At 39.8% G+C, this 26756-nt stretch overlaps 1 protein-coding gene across 1 annotated transcript in view; it reads left to right on the plus strand.

Annotated features, from left to right (window-relative positions):
- The window catches only part of LOC128687037 (protein tolkin), a 449316-nt gene that overhangs the window by 401366 nt on the left and 21194 nt on the right, over nt 1-26756 (plus strand). The window contains exons 15-16 of the mRNA XM_070082113.1: nt 6210-6463; nt 10850-11063. Coding sequence (XP_069938214.1) covers nt 6210-6463; nt 10850-11063 — 468 coding nt within the window. The remainder of the gene's footprint in view (nt 1-6209; nt 6464-10849; nt 11064-26756) is intronic.

Genomic DNA, 26756 nt, shown 5'->3' on the forward strand with positions numbered 1-26756 from the left:
ACTTCAAGCCACTTTGCACATATTTCCTTAATCTTTGAAGTAGGCAGCCTCTTCAATTTCTCTCTCCCCTCCTCCGAAGCAGTTTCCTCAGGTGTGGCCTCTTGCTGTTGAAGATGATCTAGCAGCTCATCAGTGGTTAGTTCTTCATTGTGCAAGAAAGGTATAAAATACCGACAATATGAAAGTTAAGACACGTGCAACATCTGGATATCTTTATTGTAGACGTTTCGCCATCCAGTGGCTTTATCAATACAGATTCTAGGACATAATAGGAAGACAGTAGAACTATATACAAAAGATGAGGTAATCAGTCCCTCAGCCTTGGAGTAAGTGTTCACAGCATCGTGGTGGAGGAGAATCTGGAGCAAAGGCAAGAAGACTGGCGGTTATATAGGCGTCAGTGGATAAGGACGGGCAGCAGACGAGGGCATAGTCACTGGTAGGCGGGATTCCCCAGTGGAAGTAGGTCCTTCCCAAAGAGATGGGTTAGTTGCAGCAGCCGTGAAGAAGGTCTTGTAGATGTCCTCTGAACCAAGATTCCATGATGTTGCAGTGTCTGACAAGTTGTGCAAGAAAGGTGTTGCACATGTCTTAACTTTCATATTGTCGGTATTTTATACCTTTCTTGCACAACTTGTCAGACACGGCAACATCATGGAATCTTGGTTCAGAGGACATCTACAAGACCTTCTTCACGGCTGCTGCAACTAACCCATCTCTTTGGGAAGGACCTACTTACACTGGGGAATCCCGCCTACCAGTGACTATGCCCTCGTCTGCTGCCCGTCCTTATCCACTGACGCCTATATAACCGCCAGTTTTCTTGCCTTTGCTCCAGATTCTCCTCCACCACGATGCTGTGAACACTAACTCCAAGACTGATTGCCTCATCTTTTGTATATAGTTCTTCATTGTCCTCCTCCACCAACTCTTCCACATCCTCCCCACTAACCTCCAACCCCAAGGACTTCCCTAATGCCACAATTGATTCCTCAACTGGCATACGCCTCTCAGGGTTAGCCTCAAATCCTTCAAAATCCGTTTTGTCTACACATTCTGGCCACAGTTTCTTCCAAGCAAGAGTTCAAGGTCCTCTTAGTCACTCCCTCCCAAGCCTTACCTATAAGGTTTACACAATTGAGGATATTAAAGTGATCTTTCCAAAACACTCTTAGTCAATTGAGCTTCTGAGGTCACTACAAAGCACCTTTCAAACAGAGCTTTTGTGTACAGCTTTTTGAAGTTTGCAGTGACCTGCTGGTCCATGGGCTGCAGGAGAGGAGTGGTATTAGGAGGCAAAAACTTGACCTTAATGAAGCTCATGTCCCCACAAAGTCGCTCTGCCAAGTCTGTAGGATGACCAGGGGCATTGTCTAACACAGGAGGCACTTAAGGTCTAATTTATTTTCAATTAGGTAATTTTTTACAGTGGGGGCAAATGCATGGTGTAACCAGTCATAGAAAAAGTTCCTAGTGACCCATGCCTTACTGTTTGCCCTCCACAGCACACACAAATTAGCCTTGAGGATATTCTTTTGCCTGAACGCTCTGGGAGTTTCAGAATGATACACCACTAAAGGCTCCACTTTGCAATCACCACTAGCATTGGCACACATTAACAGAGTAAACCTGTCTTTCATAGGCTTATGTCCTGGGAGTGCCTTTTCCTCCTGAGTAATGTAGGTCCTGCTTGGCATTTTCTTCCAAAACAGGCCTGTTTCGTCACAATTAAGCACTTGTTCAGGTTTCAGTCCTTCACTGTCTGTGCTCCTTGAATTCATGCACATATTTTTCAGCTGCTTTGTGGTCCGAACTGGCAGCCTCACCATGCCTTATCACACTATGTATGCCACTACGCTTCTTAAATCTCTCAAACCAACCTTTGCTGGCCTTAAATTCACTCGCATCATCACTAGTTGCAGGCATTTTTCTAATTAAATCCTCATGCAACTTCCTAGCCTTTTCACTTATGATTGCTTGAGAGATGCTCTCTCCTGCTATGTTTTTTGTTTATCCACACCAATAACAGTCTCTCAACATCTTCTATCACTTGTGATCTCTGTTTCAAAAACAAAGTTGCACCTTTGTCAAGAACAGCTTCCTTGATTGCCGTTTTCTTGGACACATTAGTAGCAATGGTTGATTGGGGTTTGCTATACAACCTGGCCAGCTCGGAGATATGCACTCCACTTTCATACTTAGCAATGATCTCTTTCTTCATATCCATAGTAATTCTCACCCTTATTCCTGTAGGGTTGGCACTAGAAGCTTTATTAGGGCCCATGGTCACTTATTTTGCAGGTGAAATCACTAAAAACGCTGTAATAATACGAAATGTTCCGATTGTATGCTTGGATGTTACCGCGGAGGCTGGCTTGTAAACAATGCCACCGGCGGAACAAGTGAGGCTGGCTCAGGCCGCACATGGATGTGTCTCGGACGAATCGCGTTGAGCAAGTTTTTTAGCGCTAGGCAAGGCAAATTTTTAGCGATAAAATGTATCGCTAGGCGGATTTAACATTATGTGATGCCAGCGTTAGGCGGGGTCCACTGTATTAGTGTCAGAACAAAGATTGGCTATGAAATTACAAGAACTATTATAAATTGTAATTTTTTTTTTCTCGACAAACTGGCCATATCCCACCAAGGCAGGGTGGCTCAAAAAGAAAAACTAAAGTTTTCCTTCTAAATTTAGTAATTTGTACAGGACCTAGGTAGTAGGTTGGTAAACAGCAACCGCCCAGGGAGGTACTACCGTCCTGCCAAGTGAGTGTAATACGGAAACTTGTAATTGTTTTACATGATGGTAGGATTGCTGGTGTCCATTTTTCTGTCTCATAAACATGCAAGGTTTCAGGTACATCTTGCTACTTCTACTTACACTTAGGTCACACTACACATACATGTACAAGCATATATGTATATACACACCCCTCTGGGTATTCTTCCATTTTTCTTACTAGTTCTTGTTCTTGTTTATTTCCTCTTACCTCCATGGGGAAGTGGAACAGAATTCTTCCTCCGTAAGCCATGCGTGTTGTAAGAGGTGACTAAAATGCTGGGAGCAAGGGGCTAGTAACCTCTTCTCCTGTATATATTACTAAATGTAAAAGGAGAAACTTTCGTTTTTCCTTTTGGGCCACTCCGTCTCGGTGGGATACGGCCGGTATGTTGAAAGAAGAAAGAAGAATTTGTACAGGAGAAGGGGTTACTAGCACCTTGCTCCCAGCATTTTAGTCACCTCTTACAACACACATGGCTTATAGAGGAAGAATTCTGGTCCACTTCCCCATGGAGATAAGAGGAAATAAACAAGAACAAGTACTAGAAAGAAAATAGAAGAAAACCCAGAATGATGTGTATATATATGCTTGTATACGTGTATGTGTAAGTGTGACCTAAGTGTAAGTAGAAGTAGCAAGACATACCTGAAATCTTGCTTTTTTTTTTTTTTTTTTTTTTACCTCTCCAACAAACCGGCCGTATCCCACCAAGGCAGAGTGGCCCAAAAAGAAAAACGAAAGTGCATGTTTATGAGACAGAAAAAAGACACCAGCAATCCTACCATCACATAAAACAATTATAGGCTTCCTGACAAGCTGTTGAAGTGTGAGCAGGATATTATTTTGTGAAGGGATTCAGGGAAACCAGTTAGCGGGACTTGAGTCCTGGAAATGGGAAATACAATGCCTGCACTTTAACCCTTTCACTGTCGGTCCCATAATACATGTATCAAGGCTTGCAAGCCAGTGTTGGTCCCGTAATAGTACACCAAAATTCTAGTGGCTTCAGATCTTGTGGGAGAAAGCTGGTGGGCCTACATATGAGAGAATGGGTCTGAGTGGTCAGTGTGTGCAGCATAAAAAAAAAATCCTGCAGCACGCAGTGCATAATGAGAAAAAAAACTGTGTTTTTCGTTTAAAATAGCGAATTTGCAGTGTGTTTTCGTATGGTATTTATGGTCTCATTTGATAGAATGAACGATATTACAGAACTAGAGATGATTTTAAATGGTTTATGGACTAAAAGTACGTGTACCTCGAAAATGAGCTCAAAGTAGTGGAAATGTTCAAGTTTTACAGATGTTCAAGAGTTAACAAATCATGTCACGTGTCCAATACATGTCAACTGGTGGGTCTGATATGCTTTCACAAATGTGCTGATATTATTTATATCATTTTTACAGTAATGCAGTAGTGTGCATAACAGTAAATCTTCTATAATTTTTGTGTGAATAAAAATTCAAAATGGAAAGCAAGCATAATATAAGAGGGGCCTGGAGACATGACTAATGAACAGAGAAAATGTTATTTTAGTGCTAGGAATGTTTGCATTGTTAATTCTGGACCCTGTTTTGAAATTGGCCTTCCTTGAATTGTGTATGAAATTGGCCAAATGACCAATATCTGATCACTGTTGGGTAGTTGAAATCAGTAAATGGGGGCAGTTTCTTGTACTCAGTCGAGAGAACAAAAGGAGTTCTAGTGAAAGAGCTATGAGTGTAGGTGACTGGAACATTGGAATTGGCCAAAAATAGGGCTTAAAGTGGGCAAAATCACTGATGCTTAAATATTGTCGAGACTGCTATCTTCACAAGAGCTTAGTTTTTAGAGTTTTTCATCAAATTTCATACTTTTGGTGTCATTACCATTGGGAAAAATATTCTCTATCATTTTATAAGATTTTTTTTTTCTTTTCTTTAAATTCTTCAACACTGAGAGCAAGTTTGTGATCAGGGGTCTCAGTGAAAGGGTTAAAGGAGACTGATTATGTATGAGTGATGGTGAAAGTGTTGAATGACAGTTAGTTTTTTCTGTTTTTCTTTTTGGGTCACCCTGCCTTGGTGGGAAACAGCCGATGTGTTAAAAAAAATATATATTTGTTGTGCTGAATAGGTAAAACTTGCAATTTTGGCTTAAATAGCAATGCACTTCTTGCTGAATAAGGCAAGTGAACATTTGTGAATACAATAATGTTGCAAAAATCATTCTGAACCTAACGAAAAAATATATTTCATTGTTTATTATTAAATTATTGTAAACTTACATCAAGTATATTTGCAGTGGACCCTCGGTTATCGGCCATTCCAGGTATCGGCCAATTCGGTTTTCGCCCACTATTTTGGCCGAAATTCTGTCCCAATTATCAGCCCTTATTTCGCAGATCGTCAGTATTGGACGCTTAATAAATCACTCTTGAGCACATTAAATGTCTTATTTTAGGTTAATAGACATTTTCATTAATCCATCTATGATATTTTCTTCAAAATTATATAAGAAACACATTACATAGTATATAAAAACATGCAGTGTTTATATGCGATGAAAGTTGAATAACAATCACTCTTGGGCACATTGTCGTATTTTAGGTTAATATAGACATTTATAATAATCCATCTATAATATTTTCTTCAAAATTATACAAGAAACACTTTACATATCCTATAGCATATAAACATAGCATATAAACATGCAGTGTCTATATGCTATCGAGTGGAGTCAGGTGGAGGGTAAACATTGTGTTTTCTTTGATTCAGCATTAGAGAAAACTGTGAATCTGGTGTCTTGCCCAGTAACTGCCCTTCATACGTGTTTGTTTACAATTCTTGGCATGAATTATTTATTGGAGACAGGAAAAATAAAATGTAGATCTATGTTTGGAGTGCTAGCGGTACAAACGTAGATCTCCGTTTGGACAGTTTAAGGGTTAACTGAGTTCTTGCTAAATGACCAGTTTTGCCCATTCGCCATGACATATATAGTATATCAAATCATTTTTAAACTAATTCTCCAAATCATAATACACAACTTGGGAAGTTTTTAAAATTGTGTTGTTATGATTTCACAAGTCACTGATAGAAGTACTTGAGCTATATTTAATCACAGCTACATTAGTGAGAGATTCATCCATAAAAATCTGCACATGTGGTCACTGGTTTCTTATGTTGACCTACCTAGTGTATAGACATGTACCTGGTTGGATATATGTTCTTAGGCTGGCATGGCACAGTATCTTGGTAATTTTAAGACTGTTGTACCACAGATCACATCTTGCATCCTCCTGGAGTTGGTTTTTATATCAAAGCTTTCTTTTCCAGGAGATTTGGAACAAATAGAAGTAATTTGTGTGTATGTATTGCTTAATCTTAATTTGTAAAAGAAAATAATATAGCTTTTCTAATTTACTTTACTTTTATTTGCACTGCCTAGACAAAGACGAGTGTGCAACAGATAATGGTGGCTGCCAACACATCTGTAAGAACACCATCGGCTCCTATGTTTGTTCTTGTTCGAACGGCTTCACGCTGCATGAGAATGGTCATGACTGCAAGGAAGGAGGATGTAAACATGAAATTACTGCTCCAGTTGGGGAAATCTTCAGTCCAAACTATCCAGACTACTACCCTAGTCGGAAGGATTGTGTATGGCAGTTTACTACAACTCCTGGACATAGAATCAAATTGGTTTGTGATGTTTCTTTCAATAATCCTGTTAGCAAAAAATTTTTTATCGCTACTATCTCATTTATTTTCGTAAAAGAAGGAAGTTAAAAGTGAATAGAGGAAAGAGTAAGGTGATGAGGATAACAAAAAAATTAGGTAACAGAACATTGGATATGAGATTGGAGATAGAGAGTATGGAGGAAGCAAATGTGTTCAGATTTCTGGTAGTGGACGTGTCAGCAGATGGGTCTATGAAGGATGAGGTGAATCATAGAATTGACAAGGGGAAAAAGGCGAGTGGTGCACTTAGGAGTCTGTGGAGACAGAGTTTTATCCATGAAAGCAAAGAGGGGAATGTATGAGAGTATAGTTATACCAACTCTTTTGTATGGGTGTGAGGCATGGGTTGTGAATATTGCAACAAGGAGAAGGCTGGAGGCAGTGGAGATGTCATGTCTGAGGGCATTGTGTGGTGTGAATATAATGCAGAGAATCTGTAGTTTGGAGATCAGGAGGTGTGGGATTACCAAAACTATTATCCAGAGGGCTGAGGAGTGATTATTGAGATGGTTTGGACATGTAGAGAGGATGGAATGAAATAGTGACTTTGAGAGTATACAAATCTGTAGTGGAGGGAAGGCGGGGTAGGGGTTGGCCTACGAAAGGTTGGAGGGAGAGGGTAAAGGAGGTTTTGTGTGCGAGGAGCTTGGACTTCCAGCAAGCGTGCGTGAGCGTGTTACACAGGAGTGAATGGAGACAAATGGTTTTAAGGACTTGATGTGCTGTTGGAGTGTGAGCGAAGTAACATTTATGAAGGGATTCAGGGAAATCGGCAGGCCGGACTTGAGTCCTGGAGATGGGAAGTACAGTGTCTGCACTCTGGAGAAGGGGTGTTAATGTTGCAGTTTTATAACTGTAGTATAGGCATGCCTCTGGCAAGACAGTGATGAAGTGAACGATGATGAAAGATTTTCTTTTTCAGGCCACCCTGCTTTGGTGGGAGGCAGCCAATATGTTAATAAAAAAAAATAAGAAAACTCTCATTATTTTTATTAAGACTGAAGATAAATTACTTTAGTTATATTTGAGGTAATATCAGTCTCATTTAGTATCTTTATTTTTTCTAGAGAGCATCTGTAGGAAGATAGCTGGTTTTGTATGCATATTTAGTAGATAATCAGTCACTCCCTAGTCTTGTTGGAGAAGCAACCTCTTAGCTTAGGTCATCAAAAAAGTTTATTTCATGTTTAGAGTTGACTTATGCTTTATTTAGTTTTAAACCCTTTGTATTTGTGGAACATCGTTATAAGGTGTAGTCTTTTAAATAATACCATACTATGAATATTAGATATGGCAGAGAGCATGTATAGTCCCTTTATATAAAGGGAAAGGGGACAAAAGAGACTGTAAAAATTATAGAGGAATAAGCTTACTGAGTATACCAGGAAAAGTGTACGGTAGGGTTATAATTGAAAGAATTAGAGGTAAGACAGAATGTAGGATTGCGGATGAGCAAGGAGGTTTTAGAGTGGGTAGGGGATGTGTAGATCAGGTGTTTACATTGAAGCATATATGTGAACAGTATTTAGATAAAGATAGGGAAGTTTTTATTGCATTTATGGATTTAGAAAAGGCATATGATAGAGTGGATAGAGGAGCAATGTGGCAGATGTTGCAAGTATATGGAATAGGTGGTAAGTTATTAAATGCTGTAAAGAGTTTTTATGAGGATAGTGAGGCTCAGGTTAGGGTGTGTAGAAGAGAGGGAGACTACTTCCCGGTAAAAGTAGGTCTTAGACAGGGATGTGTAATGTCACCATGGTTGTTTAATATATTTATAGATGGGGTTGTAAAGGAAGTAAATGCTAGGGTGTTTGGGAGAGGGGTGGGATTAAATTATGGGGAATCAAATTCAAAATGGGAATTGACACAGTTACTTTTTGCTGATGATACTGTGCTTATGGGAGATTCTAAAGAAAAATTGCAAAGGTTAGTGGATGAGTTTGGGAATGTGTGTAAAGGTAGAAAGTTGAAAGTGAACATAGAAAAGAGTAAGGTGATGAGGGTGTCAAATGATTTAGATAAAGAAAAATTGGATATCAAATTGGGGAGGAGGAGTATGGAAGAAGTGAATGTTTTCAGATACTTGGGAGTTGACGTGTCGGCGGATGGATTTATGAAGGATGAGGTTAATCATAGAATTGATGAGGGAAAAAAGGTGAGTGGTGCGTTGAGGTATATGTGGAGTCAAAAAACGTTATCTATGGAGGCAAAGAAGGGAATGTATGAAAGTATAGTAGTACCAACACTCTTATATGGGTGTGAAGCTTGGGTGGTAAATGCAGCAGCGAGGAGACGGTTGGAGGCAGCGGAGATGTCCTGTTTAAGGGCAATGTGTGGTGTAAATATTATGCAGAAAATTCGGAGTGTGGAAATTAGGAGAAGGTGTGGAGTTAATAAAAGTATTAGTCAGAGGGCAGAAGAGGGGTTGTTGAGGTGGTTTGGTCATTTAGAGAGAATGGATCACAGTAGAATGACATGGAAAGCATATAAATCTATAGGGGAAGGAAGGCGGGGTAGGGGTCGTCCTCGAAAGGGTTGGAGAGAGGGGGTAAAGGAGGTTTTGTGGGTAAGGGGCTTGGACTTCCAGCAAGCGTGCGTGAGCGTGTTAGATAGGAGTGAATGGAGACGAATGGTACTTGGGACCTGACGATCTGTTGGAGTGTGAGCAGGGTAATATTTAGTGAAGGGATTCAGGGAAACCGGTTATTTTCATATAGTCGGACTTGAGTCCTGGAAATGGGAAGTACAATGCCTGCACTTTAAAGGAGGGGTTTGGGATATTGGCAGTTTGGAGGGATATGTTGTGTATCTTTATATGTTTATGCTTCTAGACTGTTGTATTCTGAGCACCTCTGCAAAAACAGTGATAATGTGAGAGTGTGGTGAAAGTGTTGAATGATGATGAAAGTATTTTCTTTTTGGGGATTTTCTTTCTTTTTTGGGTCACCCTGCCTCGGTGGGAGACGGCCGACTTGTTTAAAAAAAAAAAAAAAAAAAAAAAAAAAATGATTCGATGTACTTAAAATACAGTGTAGGTATAAAGTATCAGAGCTGAAATTCATTCATTGTTCATATGTTAACCCTTTGACTGTTTCGGTCGTATATATACGTCTTACGAGGTACCGTGTTTGACGTATATATACTCATAAATTTTAGCGGCTTCAAATCAAGCAGGAGAAAGCTGGTAGGCCCAAATGTGAGAGAATGGGCCTGTGTGGTCAGTGTGCACCATATAAAAAAAAATCCTGGAGCACGCAGTGCATAATGAGAAAAAAAAAATCCGACCTTTTTTTTTTTTTAATTAAAATGCCAAATTTGTGGTTTATTTTCGTATAGTATTTATGGTTGTATTCTCGTTTTCTTGGTCTCATTTGATAGAATGGAAAACATATTATAGAAATAAAGGTGATTTTGATTGATTTTCCTATAAAAAGAACCTGGAAATGGAGCTCTAAGTAGGGGAAATGTTTGATTTTTGCCATTGTTCAAAAGTAAACAAATGTCATTGTCCAATAAATGTCCAACTAGCCATTCTAATATGCAGTCATGAATGGGTTGATGTTATTTATACAATTATTACAGTATTGCAGTAGTCTGCATAACAGTAAATCTTCTATTTTTTGTTTGAATAAAAATTCAAAATAGAAAGCAAGAGTAATATCAGAGGGGCCTGGAGACATGACTGATGAACAAAGAAAATGTTATTTTAGAGCCAGGAATGTCTACATTGTTCATTCTGGACCTTATTTTGAAATTGTCATATTTTTTAATTTTCGTGAAATTGGCCAAATTGCAAATTTCTGACCACATTATTGGGAAACTAGTTCATATTTCTTTGCATTGTTTGGTGTTTTTTTGTATTTGTATAAATAAGATTAGTGGTAACAGCCAACCAAAAAGAAAATTGGTTGGAAAAAATTTGTTTGATATTCGAACAGATTGGCGCTTGAACAGCCTTCTGGAATAAATTAAGTTTGAGTACAGAGGTTCCACTGTATTCTTGTAAGCAGTTCATTACTGCTGCAGCTTGTTTATCTAACCATGTTGGAGGACCAGTACCTGGATTGACTGTGCTTCTAATTTTCTGACTGATGACCACAGTATGGTTATAGATGGCAAAATAAAACTGGTAAACTGTAACTAAAACCCTTTATGTTCTGAATCTAACCCTCTTTTAATCAGTGCTTTCAACTGGTTTTGTCTTTACCAGTATTTTCTAGGACTGGAAAGCCTTCAAAATACCATGGGTCTATTATATTCCTTATCAAAGAGAATTATTCTGTATTTTGTCATTTGAGAATTATCTGATTCATAATATGCCTGAAAAAGTTATTTTCATTACAGGTATTTGATGAGTTTGAAATGGAGCCTCACCAAGAATGTACATATGATCACATAGCATTATACGATGGAACTACCTCAGAAGCGGGCTTTCTCGGCCGATACTGTGGAGCTAAAGTTCCACACCCGATTGTTGCTTTCAACAATCAAATGTTCATGGTATTTAAGTCAGATTCTTCTGTTCAGCGGAAAGGATTTCGGGCTCGACACACCACAGGTCAGGACTGAAACTTAAATGTCCACCAGTTTCTTATTTTTAATGGTTTAGTTAAAGACTTGCTGTGATGTATGATAAGAATATAGTACAGTGGAAGATGAATTGGAAACAAAAGTAAAATATTTAGCAGAATGACAAGTTTCTATGAAGGTATGAGGATAAAAAAATAGTGTCATATTCCTTAGTCAGTTAAGTTAGTGTGGAAGCAAAAATTGTGACCTGTAGACTCGTGTATGTGGAAAGATGCCGGTGGAAGGGAAAATCAGCTAATGCAATGTAAAATAAAATTTGTCTGATATTAGGGATAAAAGGGGATAAAAGAGAGTGCAAAAATTATAGGGGGATAAGTCTGTTGAGTGTACCTGGTAAAGTGTATGGTAGAGTTATAATTGAAAGAATTAAGAGTAAGACGGAGAATAGGATAGCAGATGAACAAGGAGGCTTTAGGAAAGGTAGGGGGTGTGTGGACCAGGTGTTTACAGTGAAACATATAAGTGAACAGTATTTAGATAAGGCTAAAGAGGTCTTTGTGGCATTTATGGATTTGGAAAAGGCGTATGACAGGGTGGATAGGGGGGCAATGTGGCAGATGTTGCAAGTGTATGGTGTAGGAGGTAGGTTACTGAAAGCAGTGAAGAGTTTTTACGAGGATAGTGAGGCTCAAGTTAGAGTATGTAGAAAAGAGGGAAATTTTTTCCCAGTAAAAGTAGGCCTTAGACAAGGATGTGTGATGTCACCGTGGTTGTTTAATATATTTATAGATGGGGTTGTAAGAGAAGTAAATGCGAGGGTCTTGGCAAGAGGCGTGGAGTTAAAAGATAAAGAATCACACACAGGGTGGGAGTTGTCACAGCTGCTCTTTGCTGATGACACTGTGCTCTTGGGAGATTCTGAAGAGAAGCTGCAGAGATTGGTGGATGAATTTGGTAGGGTGTGCAAAAGAAGAAAATTAAAGGTGAATACAGGAAAGAGTAAGGTTATGAGGATAACAAAAAGATTAGGTGATGAAAGATTGAATATCAGATTGGAGAGAGAGAGTATGGAGGAGGTGAACGTATTCAGATATTTGGGAGTGGACGTGTCAGCGGATGGGTCTATGAAAGATGAGGTGAATCATAGAATTGATGAGGGAAAAAGAGTGAGTGGTGCACTTAGGAGTCTGTGGAGACAGAGAACTTTGTCCTTGGAGGCAAAGAGGGGAATGTATGAGAGTATAGTTTTACCAACGCTCTTATATGGGTGTGAAGCATGGGTGATGAATGTTGCAGCGAGGAGAAGGCTGGAGGCAGTGGAGATGTCATGTCTGAGGGCAATGTGTGGTGTGAATATAATGCAGAGAATTCGTAGTTTGGAAGTTAGGAGGAGGTGCGGGATTACCAAAACTGTTGTCCAGAGGGCTGAGGAAGGGTTGTTGAGGTGGTTCGGACATGTAGAGAGAATGGAGCGAAACAGAATAACTTCAAGAGTGTATCAGTCTGTAGTGGAAGGAAGGCGGGGTAGGGGTCGGCCTAGGAAGGGTTGGAGGGAGGGGGTAAAGGAGGTTTTGTGTGCGAGGGGCTTGGACTTCCAGCAGGCATGCGTGAGCGTGTTTGATAGGAGTGAATGGAGACAAATGGTTTTTAATACTTGATGTGCTGTTGGAGTGTGAGCAAAGTAACATTTATGAAGGGATTCAGGGAAACCGGCAGGCCGGACTTGAGTCCTGGAGATGGGAAGTACAGTGCCTGCACTCTGAAGGAGGGGTGTTAATGTTGCAGTTTAAAAACTGTAGTGTAAAGCACCCTTCTGGCAAGACAGTGATGGAGTGAATGATGGTGAAAGTTTTTCTTTTTCGGGCCACCCTGCCTTGGTGGGAATCGGCCAGTGTGATGATAAAATAAAAATAATAATTAGTAGTATATATACAGTGGACCCCCGGTTTACGATCAGCTCCCAATGCAACCAATTATGTAAGTGTATTTATGTAAGTGCGTTTGTATGTGTATGTTTGGGGGTCTGAAATGGACTAATCTAATTCACAATATTCCTTATGGGAACAAATTCGGTCAGTACTGGCACCTGAACATACTTCTGGAATGAAATAATATCGTAAACCGGGGATCCACTGGATATATATTTCTAAGTAGTAGGTCGGTAGACAGCAACTGCCCAGGGAGGTACTACCGTCCTGCCAAGTGAGTGTAAAACTGAAGCCTGTAATTGTTTTACAAGATGGTAGAATTGCTGGTGTCTTTTTTTTTCTGTCTCATACACATGCACGATTTCAGGTACGTCTTGCTACTTCTACTTACACTTAGGTCACACTACACATACATGTACAAGCATATATATACACACACCCCTTTGGGTTTTCTTCTATTTTTCTTTCTAGTTCTTGTTCTTGTTTATTTCCTCTTACCTCCATGGGGAAGTGGAACAGAATTCTTCCTCCGTAAGCCATGCGTGTTGTAAGAGGCGACTAAAATGCCAGGAGCAAGGGGCTAGTAACCCCTTCTCCTGTATATATTACTAAATGTAAAAGGAGAAACTTTTGTTTTTCCTTTTGGGCCACCCCGCCTCGGTGGGATACTGCCGGTGTGTTGAAAGAAAGAAAAGATATATATATTTTGTTTTAAACAAGTTGGCCGTCTCCTGCTGAGGCAGGGTGACCCAAAAAGAAAATACTTCCATCATCATTCAACACTTTCACCTCACTCACACAGAGGTGCTCAGAATACAACAGCTTAGAAGCATATACATATAAAGATAAACAACATATCCCTCCAAACTGCTAATATCCCAAACCCCTCCTTTAAAGTGCAGGCATTGTACTTCCCATTTCCAGGACTCAAGTTCGCCTATATAAAAAAACCGGTTTCCCTGAATCCCTTCACTAAATATTACCCTCCTCACACTCCAACAGATCACCAGGTCCCAAATACCATTCGTCTCCATTCACTCCTATCTAACACGCTCACACACGCTTGCTGGAAGTCGAAGCTCCTCACCCACAAAACCTCCTTTACTTCCTCCAACCTTTTTGAGGACGACCCCTACCCTGCCCTCCTTCCACTACAGATTTATACGCTCTCCATGTCATTCTACTTTGATCCATTCTCTCTAAATGACCAAATCACCTCAACAACCCCTCTTCAGCCCTCTGACTATTACTTTTATTAACTCCACACCTTCTCCTAATTTCCACACTCCAAATTTTCTGCATAATACTTATACCACACATGGCCCTTAGACAGGACATCTCCACTGCCTCCAACCGTCTCCTCGCTGCATTTACAACCCAAGCTTCTCACCCATATAAGAGTTTTTTGTCTCCACATATACCTTAATGCACCACTCACCTTTTTTCCTTCATCAATTCTATGATTAACCTCATCCTTCATAAATCCATCCGCTGACATGTCAACCCCCAAATATCTGAAACCATTCACTTCTTCTATACTCCTCCTCTCCAATTTGATGTCCAGTTTTTTTTTTTATCTAAATCATTTGATACCCTCATCACCTTTCTCTTTTCTATGTTTACTTTCAACTTTCTACCTTTACACACACTCCCAAACTCGTCCACCAACCTTTGCAATTTCTCTCTAGAATCTCCCATAAGCATAGTATCAGCAAAAAGTAACTGTGTCTATTCCCATTTTGTATTCGATTCCCCATAATTTAATCTCACCCCCCTCCCAAACACCCTAGCATTTACTTCTTTTACAACTCCATCTATAAATATATTAACCCTTTCAGGGTCCGTCCCATAGATCTACGGCTCTACGTTCAGGGTCCAAACCGTAGATCTACGCCTTGAGCTCAGCTCACTCTGATAAGCTGTGAGTGGTACATTTGGGCCTAGATATGAGAGAATACATCTATGTAGTATGTGTGCACCACATAAAACAAATCCTGCAGCACACAGTGAGTAATGGGAGAAAAAAAACTGAGATCATGATTTTCGATTAAAACAGCGACTTTGCAGTGTTTTTTTTTTGTATGTTTTTATTTGTGATTTCCTGGTCTCATTTGATAGAATGGAAGACATATTACAGAAATGGAGATGATTTTGATTGGTTTTAGTACTGGAAAGGGCTTGAAACTGAGCTCAAAGTAGCAGAAATGTTAAATTTTTGTCGATGTTTAAGAGTAAACAAACAACCTCACACATCTAATACACGCCAGCTGCTGGGTCTAATATACATTCACAAATGTGATGATGATATTTATACAATTACAATATTGCATAACAGTAAATCTTCTATTTTTTGGTTTGAATAAAAATTCATTATGTGAATTAAAACTCAAAATGGAATTCATTTGTAAAGCCTGAAAACATAACTAATGAGCAGAGGAAATATTACTTTAGTGCCAGGAATGCCTGCATTGTTTATTCTGGACCATATTTTGAAATTGGAATATTTTGAACTTTATGTTAAATTGGCCAAATTGCCAATTTCCGATCACTTTATTTTGTAGTTGAAACAGTTGACTTGGCGATTTTTTGTGCTCAATCGATAGAAAAGAAGTAATACTAGTGAAATAGCTAAGAATTTGGTCGACTGGAATAATGTAATTGGCTTAAAATGGGAGTCAAAGTCGGCAAAATCGCTGATTAGTAAATATTGCTGACACATCAAAATTCGCGAGAGCATAATTTCTTCAATTTTCCATCAAATTTCGTACTTTTTGTTTTATTACCTTCAGAAAAAGTTTCTCTACCATTTCATAAGATTTTTTTTTTTTTTTTTTTTTTTTTTTTTTTTTTTTTTTTTTTTTTTTTTTTTAAATTCTTGGACACTGGTGCCTCTTGAAATTTGGCCTCTGGACCCTGAAAGGGTTAAACAACCATGGTGACATTACACATCCCTGTCTAAGACCAACTTTTACTGGGAAGTAGTCTCCCTCTCTTCCACACACCCTAACCTGAGCCTCACTATCCTCATAAAAACTCTTTATAGTATTTAGTAACTTACCACCTATTATATATACTTGCAACATCTGCCACAATGCTCCCCTATCCACTCTTATCACAAGCCTTTTCTAAATCCATAAATGCAATAAAAACTTCCCTACCTTTATCTAAATACTGTCCACATATGTGCTTCAATGTAAACACTTGATCTACACATCCTCTATCCACTCTAAAACCTCCTTGCTCATCCGCAATCCTACAGTCTGTCTTGCCTTTAATTCTTTCATACACTTTTCCTGGTATACTCAGTAAACTAATTCCTCTATAATTTTTACAATCTCTTTTGTCCTCCTTCCCTTTATATAAAGGGACTATACATGCTCTCTGCCAATCCCTAGGTACCTTCCCCTCTTTCATACATTTCTTCTTTCTTTCAACAAACCAGTCGTATCCCACCGAGGCAGGGTGGCCCAAAAGGAAAAACAAAAGTTTCTCTTTTCAAATTTAGTAATTTATACAGGAGAAGGGGTTACTAGCCCCTTGCTCCCGGCATTTTAGTGGCCTCTTAAAACACGCATAGCATACATTTATTAAACAAAAATACCAACCACTCTAACACTATATCCCCCCCTGCTTTTAACATTTCTGCCATGATCCCGTCAGTTGCAGCTGCTTTACCCCTTTTCATTCTACGTAATGCCTCACGCTCCTCCCCCACACTCACATCCTGCTCTTCTTCACTCGTAAAAGATGGTATACCTCCCAGGCCAATGCATGAAATTACCGCCTCCCTTTCTTCGTCAACATTTAAAAGTTCCTCAAAATATTTCCACCATCTATCCAATACCTCCATCTCCCCGTCAAACTCCCCCTACTCTGTTTTTCACCGACAAATCCATTTGTTCCCTAGGCTTTCTTAACTTACTTAACTCACTCCAAAATTTTTTCTTATTTTCATTAAAATTTCTTGACAGTGCCTCTCCCACTCTATCATCTGCTCTCCTTTTGCACTCTCTCACCACTCTCTTCACCTTTTTTTTCACTCTTCATATACTCTGCTCTTCTTATAACACTTCTGCTTTGTAAAAACCTCTCATAAGCTACCTTTTTCTCTTTTATCCCACTCTTTACTTCATCATTCCACCATTCACTCCTCTTTCCTCCTGCACCAACCCTCCTATAACCACAAACTTCTGCCCCACATTCTAATACTGCATTTTTAAAACTATTCCAACCCTCTTCAACCCTCCCACCTCTCATACTTGCACTAGTCCGCCTTTCTGCCAATAGTGCTTATATCTCACCCGAACTTCCTCCTCCCTTAGTTTATACACTTTCACCTCTCTCTTATTTGTTGTTGCCATTTTCCTCTTATCCCATCTACCTCTTACTCTGACTGTAGCTACAACTAAATAATGATCCGATATATCAGTTGCCCCTCTATAAACATGTACATCCTGGAGCCTACCCATCAACCTTTTATCCACCAATGCATAATCTAACAAACTACTTTCATTACATGCTATGTCATACCTTCTATATTTATTTATCCTCTCTTTCATAAAATGTGTGTTACTTATTACCAAATCTCTTTCTACACATAGTTCAATTAAAGGCTTCCCATTTTCATTTATCCCTGGCACCCCAAATTTACCTACTACTCCCTCCACAACATTTTTACCCACTTTAGCATTGAAATCCCCAACCACAAGTACTCTCACACTTGGTTCAAAACTCCTCACGCATTCAGTCAACATTTCCCAAAATCTCTCTTTCTCCTCTATACTTCTCTCTTCTCCAGGTGCATATACGCTTACTATAACCCACTTTTCACATCCAACCTTTATTTAACTCCACATAATCCTTGAATTAATACATTTATAGTCCCTCTTTCCCTGCCATATTGCTACTCCTCCTTTAGCTCTGACTATTTGAAACCCCTGACCTAATCCCATTTATTTCTCTCCACTGAAACTCTCTCACCCCCTTCAACTTTGTTTCACTTAAAGCGAGGATATCCAGCTTCTTCTCAATCATGACATCCACAATCATCTCTTTCTTACCATTCGCACAACATCCACGCACATTCAGACATCCCACTTTGACAATTTTCTTATTCTTATTCTTTTTAGTAGTCATTACAGAAACAGGGGTTACTAGCCCATTGTTCCCAGCATTTTAGTTGACTTTTACAACACAAATGGCTTACGGAGGAAAGATTCTCATTTCACTTCCCCATGGATATAAAAGGAAAAGTAATAAGAACAAGAACTATTAAGATAAAATCAAAGGAAACTCAGATGAGTGTGTATAAATAAATGTGTACATGTATGTGTAGTGTGACCTAAGTGTAAGTAGAGGTATCAAGACGTACCTGTAATCTTGTATATTTATGAGACGGACAAAAGACACCAGCAATCCTACCATCATGTAAAACAGTTACAGGCTTTCATTTTACACTCACTTGGCACAACGGTAGTACCTCCCTGGGTGGTTGCTGTCTACCAACCTACTATATGGGGGTTGCAAATTGAAGTTCTCTTGTAAAAAACCTGAATTGAAATTATTGCAGTTAAAGAGACTTGAAAACTGTTTTGAAAAAGTTAAAAGTTGTTAAAATGTACTATACAAAGTATGTGTAGTTTTTTTGGATTTGAAAGAATAAGAATTACCTATATAAATAGGCTTAAATTATAGTTTGTCTTAGTCTGCCTGAAATGCAGAAGCATGCTAGTGGCTTTTTTTTTGTGCTTAGCAGTAATTTATTACAAGGCAGGGTGACCCAAAAAGAAAAAAAATCCCCAAAAAGAAAAAAAATCTCCAAAAAGAAAATACTTTTATCATCATTCAACACTTTCAGCTCACTCACACATTATCACTGTTTTTGCAGAGGTGCTCAGAACACAACAGATTAGAAGCATATATCTATAAAGATACACAACATATCCCTCCAAACTGCCAATATCCCAAACCCTTCCTTTAGAGTGCAGGCATTGTACTTCCCATTTCCAGGACTAAACACCGTCTATATAAAAATAACCGGTTTCCCTGAATCCCTTCACTAAATATTATCCTGCTCACACTCCAACAGATCGTCAGGTCCCAAATACCATTCGTCTCCATTTACTCCTATCGAACACGCTTATGCACGCATGCTGGAAGTCCAAGCCCCTCGCCCACGAAACCTCCCTTACCCCTTCCTTCCAACCTTTTCGAGGATGATCCCTACCCCGCCTTCCTTCCCCTACAGATTTATATGCTCTCCATGTCATTCTGTTTTTATCCATTATCTCTAAATAACCAAACCACCTCAACAACCCCTTTTCAGCCCTCTGACTAATACTTTTATTAACTCCACACCTTCTCCTGATTTCCACACTCCGATTTTTCCGCATAATATTTACACCACACATTGCCCTTAGAATGGACATCTCCACTGCCTCCAACTGCCTCCTCACTGCTGCATTTACAACCCAAGCTTCACACCCATATAAGAGTGTTGGTACTACTATACTTTCATACATTCCCTTCTTTGCTTCCATAGATAACGTTTTTTGTCTCCACATATACCTCAGCACACCACTCACCTTTTTCCCTCATCAATTCTATGATTAACCTCATCCTTCATAAATCCATCCGCTGACACGTCAACTCCCAAGTATCTGAAAACATTCACTTCTTCCATACTACTCCTCCCCAATTTGATATCCAATTTTTCTTTATCTAAATCATTTGATACCCTCATCACCTTACTCTTTTTCTGTGTTCACTTTCAACTTTTCTACCTTTACATACACTCCCAAACTTGTCGAATGACCTTTGCAATTTTTCTTTAGAATCTCCCATAAGCACAGTATCATCAGTAAAAAGCAACTGTGTCAGTTCCCATTTTGTATTTGATTCCCCATAATTTAATCCCACCCCTCTCCCGAACACCCTAGCATTTACTTCGTTTTCAACCCCATCTATAAATACAGTGGACCCCCACATAGCGACCTTAATCCGTGCAAGAGGGCTGGTTGTTATGCGAAATGTTCGGTATGCGAATGAATTTTCCCCATAAGAAATAATGGAAATCAAATTAATCCGTCCAAGACACCCAAAAGTATGAAAAAAATTTTTTTACCACATGAAATATACATTTTCCTACACACAAAGAGAAGGATACATGCACAATAGTAGAGTAGTACATGCACAATATATATTGTGCATGTACTACTCTACTAAATGAAGAATAAATGACACTTACCTTTATTGAAGATGCAGCAATGACTGATGAGACACTGTGTCCTGGGAGTGCCTTTTCCTCCTGAGTACTGTAGGTCCTGTTTGGCATTTTCTTCCAGAACAGGCCTTATCACACTGTGTATGCCACTACTATTCTTAAATCTCTCAAACCAACCTTTGCTGGCTTTAAATTCACCAATATGAGCACTAGTTCCAGGCATTTTTTCCTGTTCACCTGGGTGTTAGTCGACTGGTGTGGGTTGCATCCTGGGAGACAAGATTAAGGACCCCAATGGAAATAAGTTAGACAGTCTTCGATGACACTGACTTTTTTGGGTTATCCTGGGTGGCAAATCCTCTGGGGTTAATTGTTTCTTGGTATTCTCAATAAGCAACACCAACAACGGTGCTACAGCAGCAGCAGCAGCTGACGGTGGTACAGCAGCAACAGACGATGCTACAGCAGCAACAGACGATGCTACAGCAGCAGCAGACGATGCTACAGCAGCAGCAGACGATGCTACAGCAGCAGCAGACGATGCTACAGCAGCAGCAGACGATGCAACAGCAGCAGCAGACGATGCTAAAGCAGCAACAGACGATGCTACAGCAGCAGCAGACGATGCTACAGCAGCAACAGACGATGCTACAGCAGCAGCAGACGATGCTACAGCAGCAGCAGACGATGCTACAGCAGCAGCAGACGATGCTACAGCAGCAGCAGACGATGCTACAGCAGCAGCAGACGATGCTACAGCAGCAGCAGACGATGCTACAGCAGCAGCAGACGATGCTACAGCAGCAACAGACGATGCTACAGCAGCAGCAGACGATGCTACAGCAGCAGCAGCAGCAGACGATGCTACAGCAGCAGCAGCAGCAGACGATGCTACAGCAGCAGCAGCAGCTGACGGTGGTACAACAGCAGCAGCTGACAGTGCAGCAGCAGCTGACAGTGCAGCAGCAGCTGTACCACCAATAGTAGCGATGGTTGATTGGGGTTTATTATACAACCTGGCCAGCTCGGAGACACGCACTCCACTTTCATACTTATCAATGATCTTTTTCTTCATCTCTATAGTAATTCTCACCCTTATTGCTGTAGGGTTGGCACTAGAAGCTTTCTTGGGGCCCATGGTCACTTATTTTCCAGAAAAAATCACCAAAAACACTGTAATAATACGAAATGTTCCGATTGTATGCTTGGATGTTACCGCGGAGGCTGGCTGGTAAACAATGCCACCGGCGGAACATGTGAGCGTGGCTCAGGCAGCACATTGGACGCGTCTCGGACGAAGGGCGGTGAGCGGGTTTTTGGGCGGTATGCGAGGCAAAATTTTTGCGATCAAAGCGTCCGGTATGCGGATTGTGCGGTATGCGATGCGTACGGTATGCGGGGGTCCACTGTATATTAAACAGCCATGGTGACATGACACGTCCCTGTCTAAGACCTACTTTTACCGGGAAGTAGTCTCCCTCTCTTCTACACACCCTAACCTGAGCCTCACTATCCTCATAAAAACTCTTTACAGCATTTAGTAACTTACCACCTATTCCATATACAGTAGGGCCCCACTTACACGGCGGATTAGGTTCCAGGCTGTCGCCGGAAAGCAGACATCGCCAGAAAGCAAAACACCATTTTTTTCCATTTATAAATGCATATAAATGCCAGACAACAAGTTTACACTAAATTATATTAGGTTAGTAATAGAACTAGGCATTAAAAACACACAAAGTAAAATACATTCACAGTAAATTCATTACTTATCTTAAAATATTTGTAATCTTAATGTAGGGAGAGAGGTGAGTAGTACTTATTTGTAGGAAGTCAGGTGCAGGTAGCCCAGGTGTAGGTAGCCCTGGCTCCCCGTCTCATATTTAATATACGATATTTAAAACATCCCAGAGAGGTAAAATACACATACAGTACACTCATTATTTACCTTAAAATATGTGTAGTCTTAATATAGGAAGAGAGGTGAGTAGTATTTATTTGTAGGAAGTCAGTGTAGGTAGCTGGTAGGTGTAGCCCGCCTGGGCTACACCTACCGGCTACCTACACTGTGGCCCAGAGCCATATTATTAACATCGACATACTGTGTTCACTGAATTCAATAATTTCTAACAACTACCTTTAGATGCCATCATAAACGAAGGTAGAATTAATGAATAATTCATGCCGAAAATTGTAAACAAAAGTGGAGTGGGGGAGTGGCTGGGCCAAACGCAGATTCATACACGTTTTCTCTGATGGCTGAACAGAGAAAACGTAATGTTGTCCCTCCACCCGGCTACCACACAGCTCCACAAGTATTATTGTCAGAGCACACAAAATATGCAATAAATGCCAGACAACAAGTTTACACTAACTTGTATTAAGTTAGCAATGGAAATAGGCATTAAAAACACAATAAAAGGTAAGATACACACAGAGTACACTTATTACTTACCTTTAAATATTAATATTAATGTGTGAGAGGTGAGTGGCAGGGTGTTTATTGAATAAAATCAGAATGGCACACCATCATCCTCTAACTTGGCACTTAAAGCAAGAGGCTTACGACTACTATTTTTATCACAGCTAACCTTAGACGCCATTGTCAATGAGAGCCAACTAGTTAACGAAAGAGTAAACGAGAGAGAGAACGAGATACAGAGTTGAGACAGTGTAAGAACACAAACTGAACAGGTAGTGGGCGATCACTTGGTCAGGTGAAATAAATGCGTATTAATGTGTGTCTACTTTTAGTTCATTCACGTACGTTTGTAAGAGTTTGTAAAACATTTACCTCAATATTTTTTTATTATAATAATAATTACCGTACAATACAAATACTCTTACATCGTGTACAAGTTGTACAAGTTAGTTCAGAATAAACAAACAGCAACACACCATTTGCTCCCGGCATTTTAGTCGCCTCATACGACACGCATGGCTTATGGAGGAAAGATTCTTTTCCACTTCCCCATGGACAATAGAAGAAATAAAGAAGAACAAGAGCTATTTAGAAAAAGGAGAAAATATATGTATATGTATATATATACAGTGGACCCCCGCATAACGATTACCTCCGAATGCAACCAATTATGTAAGTGTATTTATGTAAGTGCGTTTGTACGTGTATGTTTGGGGGTCTGAAATGGACTAATCTACTTCACAGTATTCCTTATGGGAATAAATTCGGTCAGTACTGGCACCTGAACATACTTATGGAGTGAAAAAATATCGTTAACCGGGGGTCCACTGTATATATGCATGTGCGCGTCTGTGAAGTGTGACCAAAGTGTAAGTAGGAGTAGCAAGATATCCCTGTTATCTAGCGTGTTTATGAGACAGAAAAAGAAACCAGCAATCCTACCATCAAGCAAAACAGTTACAGGTTTCTGTTTCACAGTCATCTGGCAGGACGGTAGTACTTCCCTGGGTTTAAAAACTGTAGTGTAAAGCGCCCTTCTGGCAAGACAGTGATGGAGAGAATGATGGTGAAAGTTTTTCTTTTTCGGGCCACCCTGCCTTGGTGGGAATCGGCCAGTGTGATAAAAAAAAAAAGAAAAAAAAAATAATAATAATAATAATAATAATATCATTTTTTATTCTTTTGCTACCTTATTTTATTTATTATCACACTGGCCGATTCCCACCAAGGCAGGGTGGCCCGAAAAAGAAAAACTTTCACCATCATTCACTCCATCACTGTCTTGCCAGAAGGGTGCTTTACACTACAGTTTTTAAACTGCAACATTAACACCCCTCCTTCAGAGTGCAGGCACTGTACTTCCCATCTCCAGGACTCAAGTCTGGCCTGCCGGTTTCCCTGAATCCCTTCATAAATGTTACTTTGCTCACACTCCAACAGCACGTCAAGTATTAAAAACCATTTGTCTCCATTCACTCCTATCAAACACGCTCACGCATGGCTGCTGGAAGTCCAAGCCCCTCGCACACAAAACCTCCTTTACCCCCTCCCTCCAACCCTTCCTAGGCCGACCCCTACCCCGCCTTCCTTCCACTACAGACTGATACACTCTTGAAGTCATTCTGTTTCGCTCCATTCTCTCTACATGTCCGAACCACCTCAACAACCCTTCCTCAGCCCTCTGGACAACAGTTTTGGTAATCCCGCACCTCCTCCTAACTTCCAAACTACGAATTCTCTGCATTATATTCACACCACACATTGCCCTCAGACATGACATCTCCACTGCCTCCAGCCTTCTCCTCGCTGCAACATTCATCACCCACGCTTCACACCCATATAAGAGCGTTGGTAAAACTATACTCTCATACATTCCCCTCTTTGCCTCCAAGGACAAAGTTCTTTGTCTCCACAGACTCCTAAGTGCACCACTCACTCTTTTTCCCTCATCAATTCTATGATTCACCTCATCTTTCATAGACCCATCCGCTGACACGTCCACTCCCAAATATCTGAATACGTTCACCTCCTCCATACTCTCTCCCTCCAATCTGATATTCAATCTTTCATCACCTAATCTTTTTGTTATCCTCATAACCTTACTCTTTCCTGTATTCACCTTTAATTTTCTTCTTTTGCACACCCTACCAAATTCATCCACCAATCTCTGCAGCTTCTCTTCAGAATCTCCCAAGAGCACAGTGTCATCAGCAAAGAGCAGCTGTGACAACTCCCACTTTGTGTGTGATTCTTTATCTTTTAACTCCACGCCTCTTGCCAAGACCCTCGCATTTACTTCTCTTACAACCCCATCTATAAATATATTAAACAACCACGGTGACATCACACATCCTTGTCTAAGGCCTACTTTTACTGGGAAAAAATTTCCCTCTTTCCTACATACTCTAACTTGAGCCTCACTATCCTCGTAAAAACTCTTCACTGCTTTCAGTAACCTACCTCCTACACCATACACTTGCAACATCTGCCACATTGCCCCCCTATCCACCCTGTCATACGCCTTTTCCAAATCCATAAATGCCACAAAGACCTCTTTAGCCTTATCTAAATACTGTTCACTTATATGTTTCACTGTAAACACCTGGTCCACACACACCCTACCTTTCCTAAAGCCTCCTTGTTCATCTGCTATCCTATTCTCCGTCTTACTCTTAATTCTTTCAATTATAACTCTACCATACACTTTACCAGCTACACTCAACAGACTTATCCCCCTATAATTTTTGCACTCTTTTATCCCCTTTGCCTTTATACAAAGGAACTATGCATGCTCTTTGCCAATCCCTAGGTACCTTACCCTCTTCCATACATTTATTAAATAATTGCACCAACCACTCCAAAACTATATCCCCACCTGCTTTTAACATTTCTATCTTTATCCCATCAATCCCGGCTGCCTTACCCCCTTTCATTTTACCTACTGCCTCACGAACTTCCCCCACACTCACAACTGGCTCTTCCTCACTCCTACAAGATGTTATTCCTCCTTGCCCTATACACGAAATCACAGCTTCCCTATCTTCATCAACATTTAACAATTCCTCAAAATATTCCCTCCATCTTCCCAATACCTCTAACTCTCCATTTAATAACTCTCCTCTCCTATTTTTAACTGACAAATCCATTTGTTCTCTAGGCTTTCTTAACTTGTTAATCTCACTCCAAAACTTTTTCTTATTTTCAACAAAATTTGTTGATAACATCTCACCCACTCTCTCATTTGCTCTCTTTTTACATTGCTTCACCACTCTCTTAACCTCTCTCTTTTTCTCCATATACTCTTCCCTCCTTGCATCACTTCTACTTTGTAAAAACTTCTCATATGCTAACTTTTTCTCCCTTACTACTCTCTTTACATCATTATTCCACCAATCGCTCCTCTTCCCTCCTGCACCCACTTTCCTGTAACCACAAACTTCTGCTGAACACTCTAACACTACATTTTTAAACCTACCCTTAACTTGCATATTTTATCTTGTCAATTTAAATCTAGTTATACTCTAATTCTTGTAAACAACTTATATAACACCTTAGTGCAATTACAATTGAGAGTCTTGTGCCTTTTTTATATTATTAGATTGAACTCAGTTGTACTATAGTCAATACCAAATTCATTATATTAGACCATATTGCAATTACTAGTGAGAGACTGGTGCTATTTTTAATTTGTATTGTTATATTATTAGATTAAATCTAGTTGTACTATAGCTCATTCTAGCTCAAAACATAGACTCCACAAAAGTCATTATATTAGACCTTAGTGCAATTATTTGATTACCACTTTATTGTTCACCACAACTTATATTAGTCCCTTTTATATTATAATTTTATATTATAATATAATATATAATATATATAATATAATATATTATATTAATAGGTAGTAGGTTGGTAGACAGCAACCACCCAGGGAAGTACTACCGTCCTGCCAGATGACTGTGAAACAAAAACCTGTAACTGTTTTGCATGATGGTAGGATTGCTGGTTTCTTTTTCTGTCTCATAAACACGCTAAGATAACAGGGATATCTTGCTACTCCTACTTACACTTTGGTCACACTTCACAGACACGCACATGCATATATATATATACATACATCTAGGTTTTTCTCCTTTTTCTAAATAGCTC

Source organism: Cherax quadricarinatus, chromosome 7, assembly GCF_038502225.1.
Source record: "Cherax quadricarinatus isolate ZL_2023a chromosome 7, ASM3850222v1, whole genome shotgun sequence".
In the NCBI taxonomy this organism is placed as follows: Eukaryota; Metazoa; Arthropoda; class Malacostraca; order Decapoda; family Parastacidae; genus Cherax; species Cherax quadricarinatus.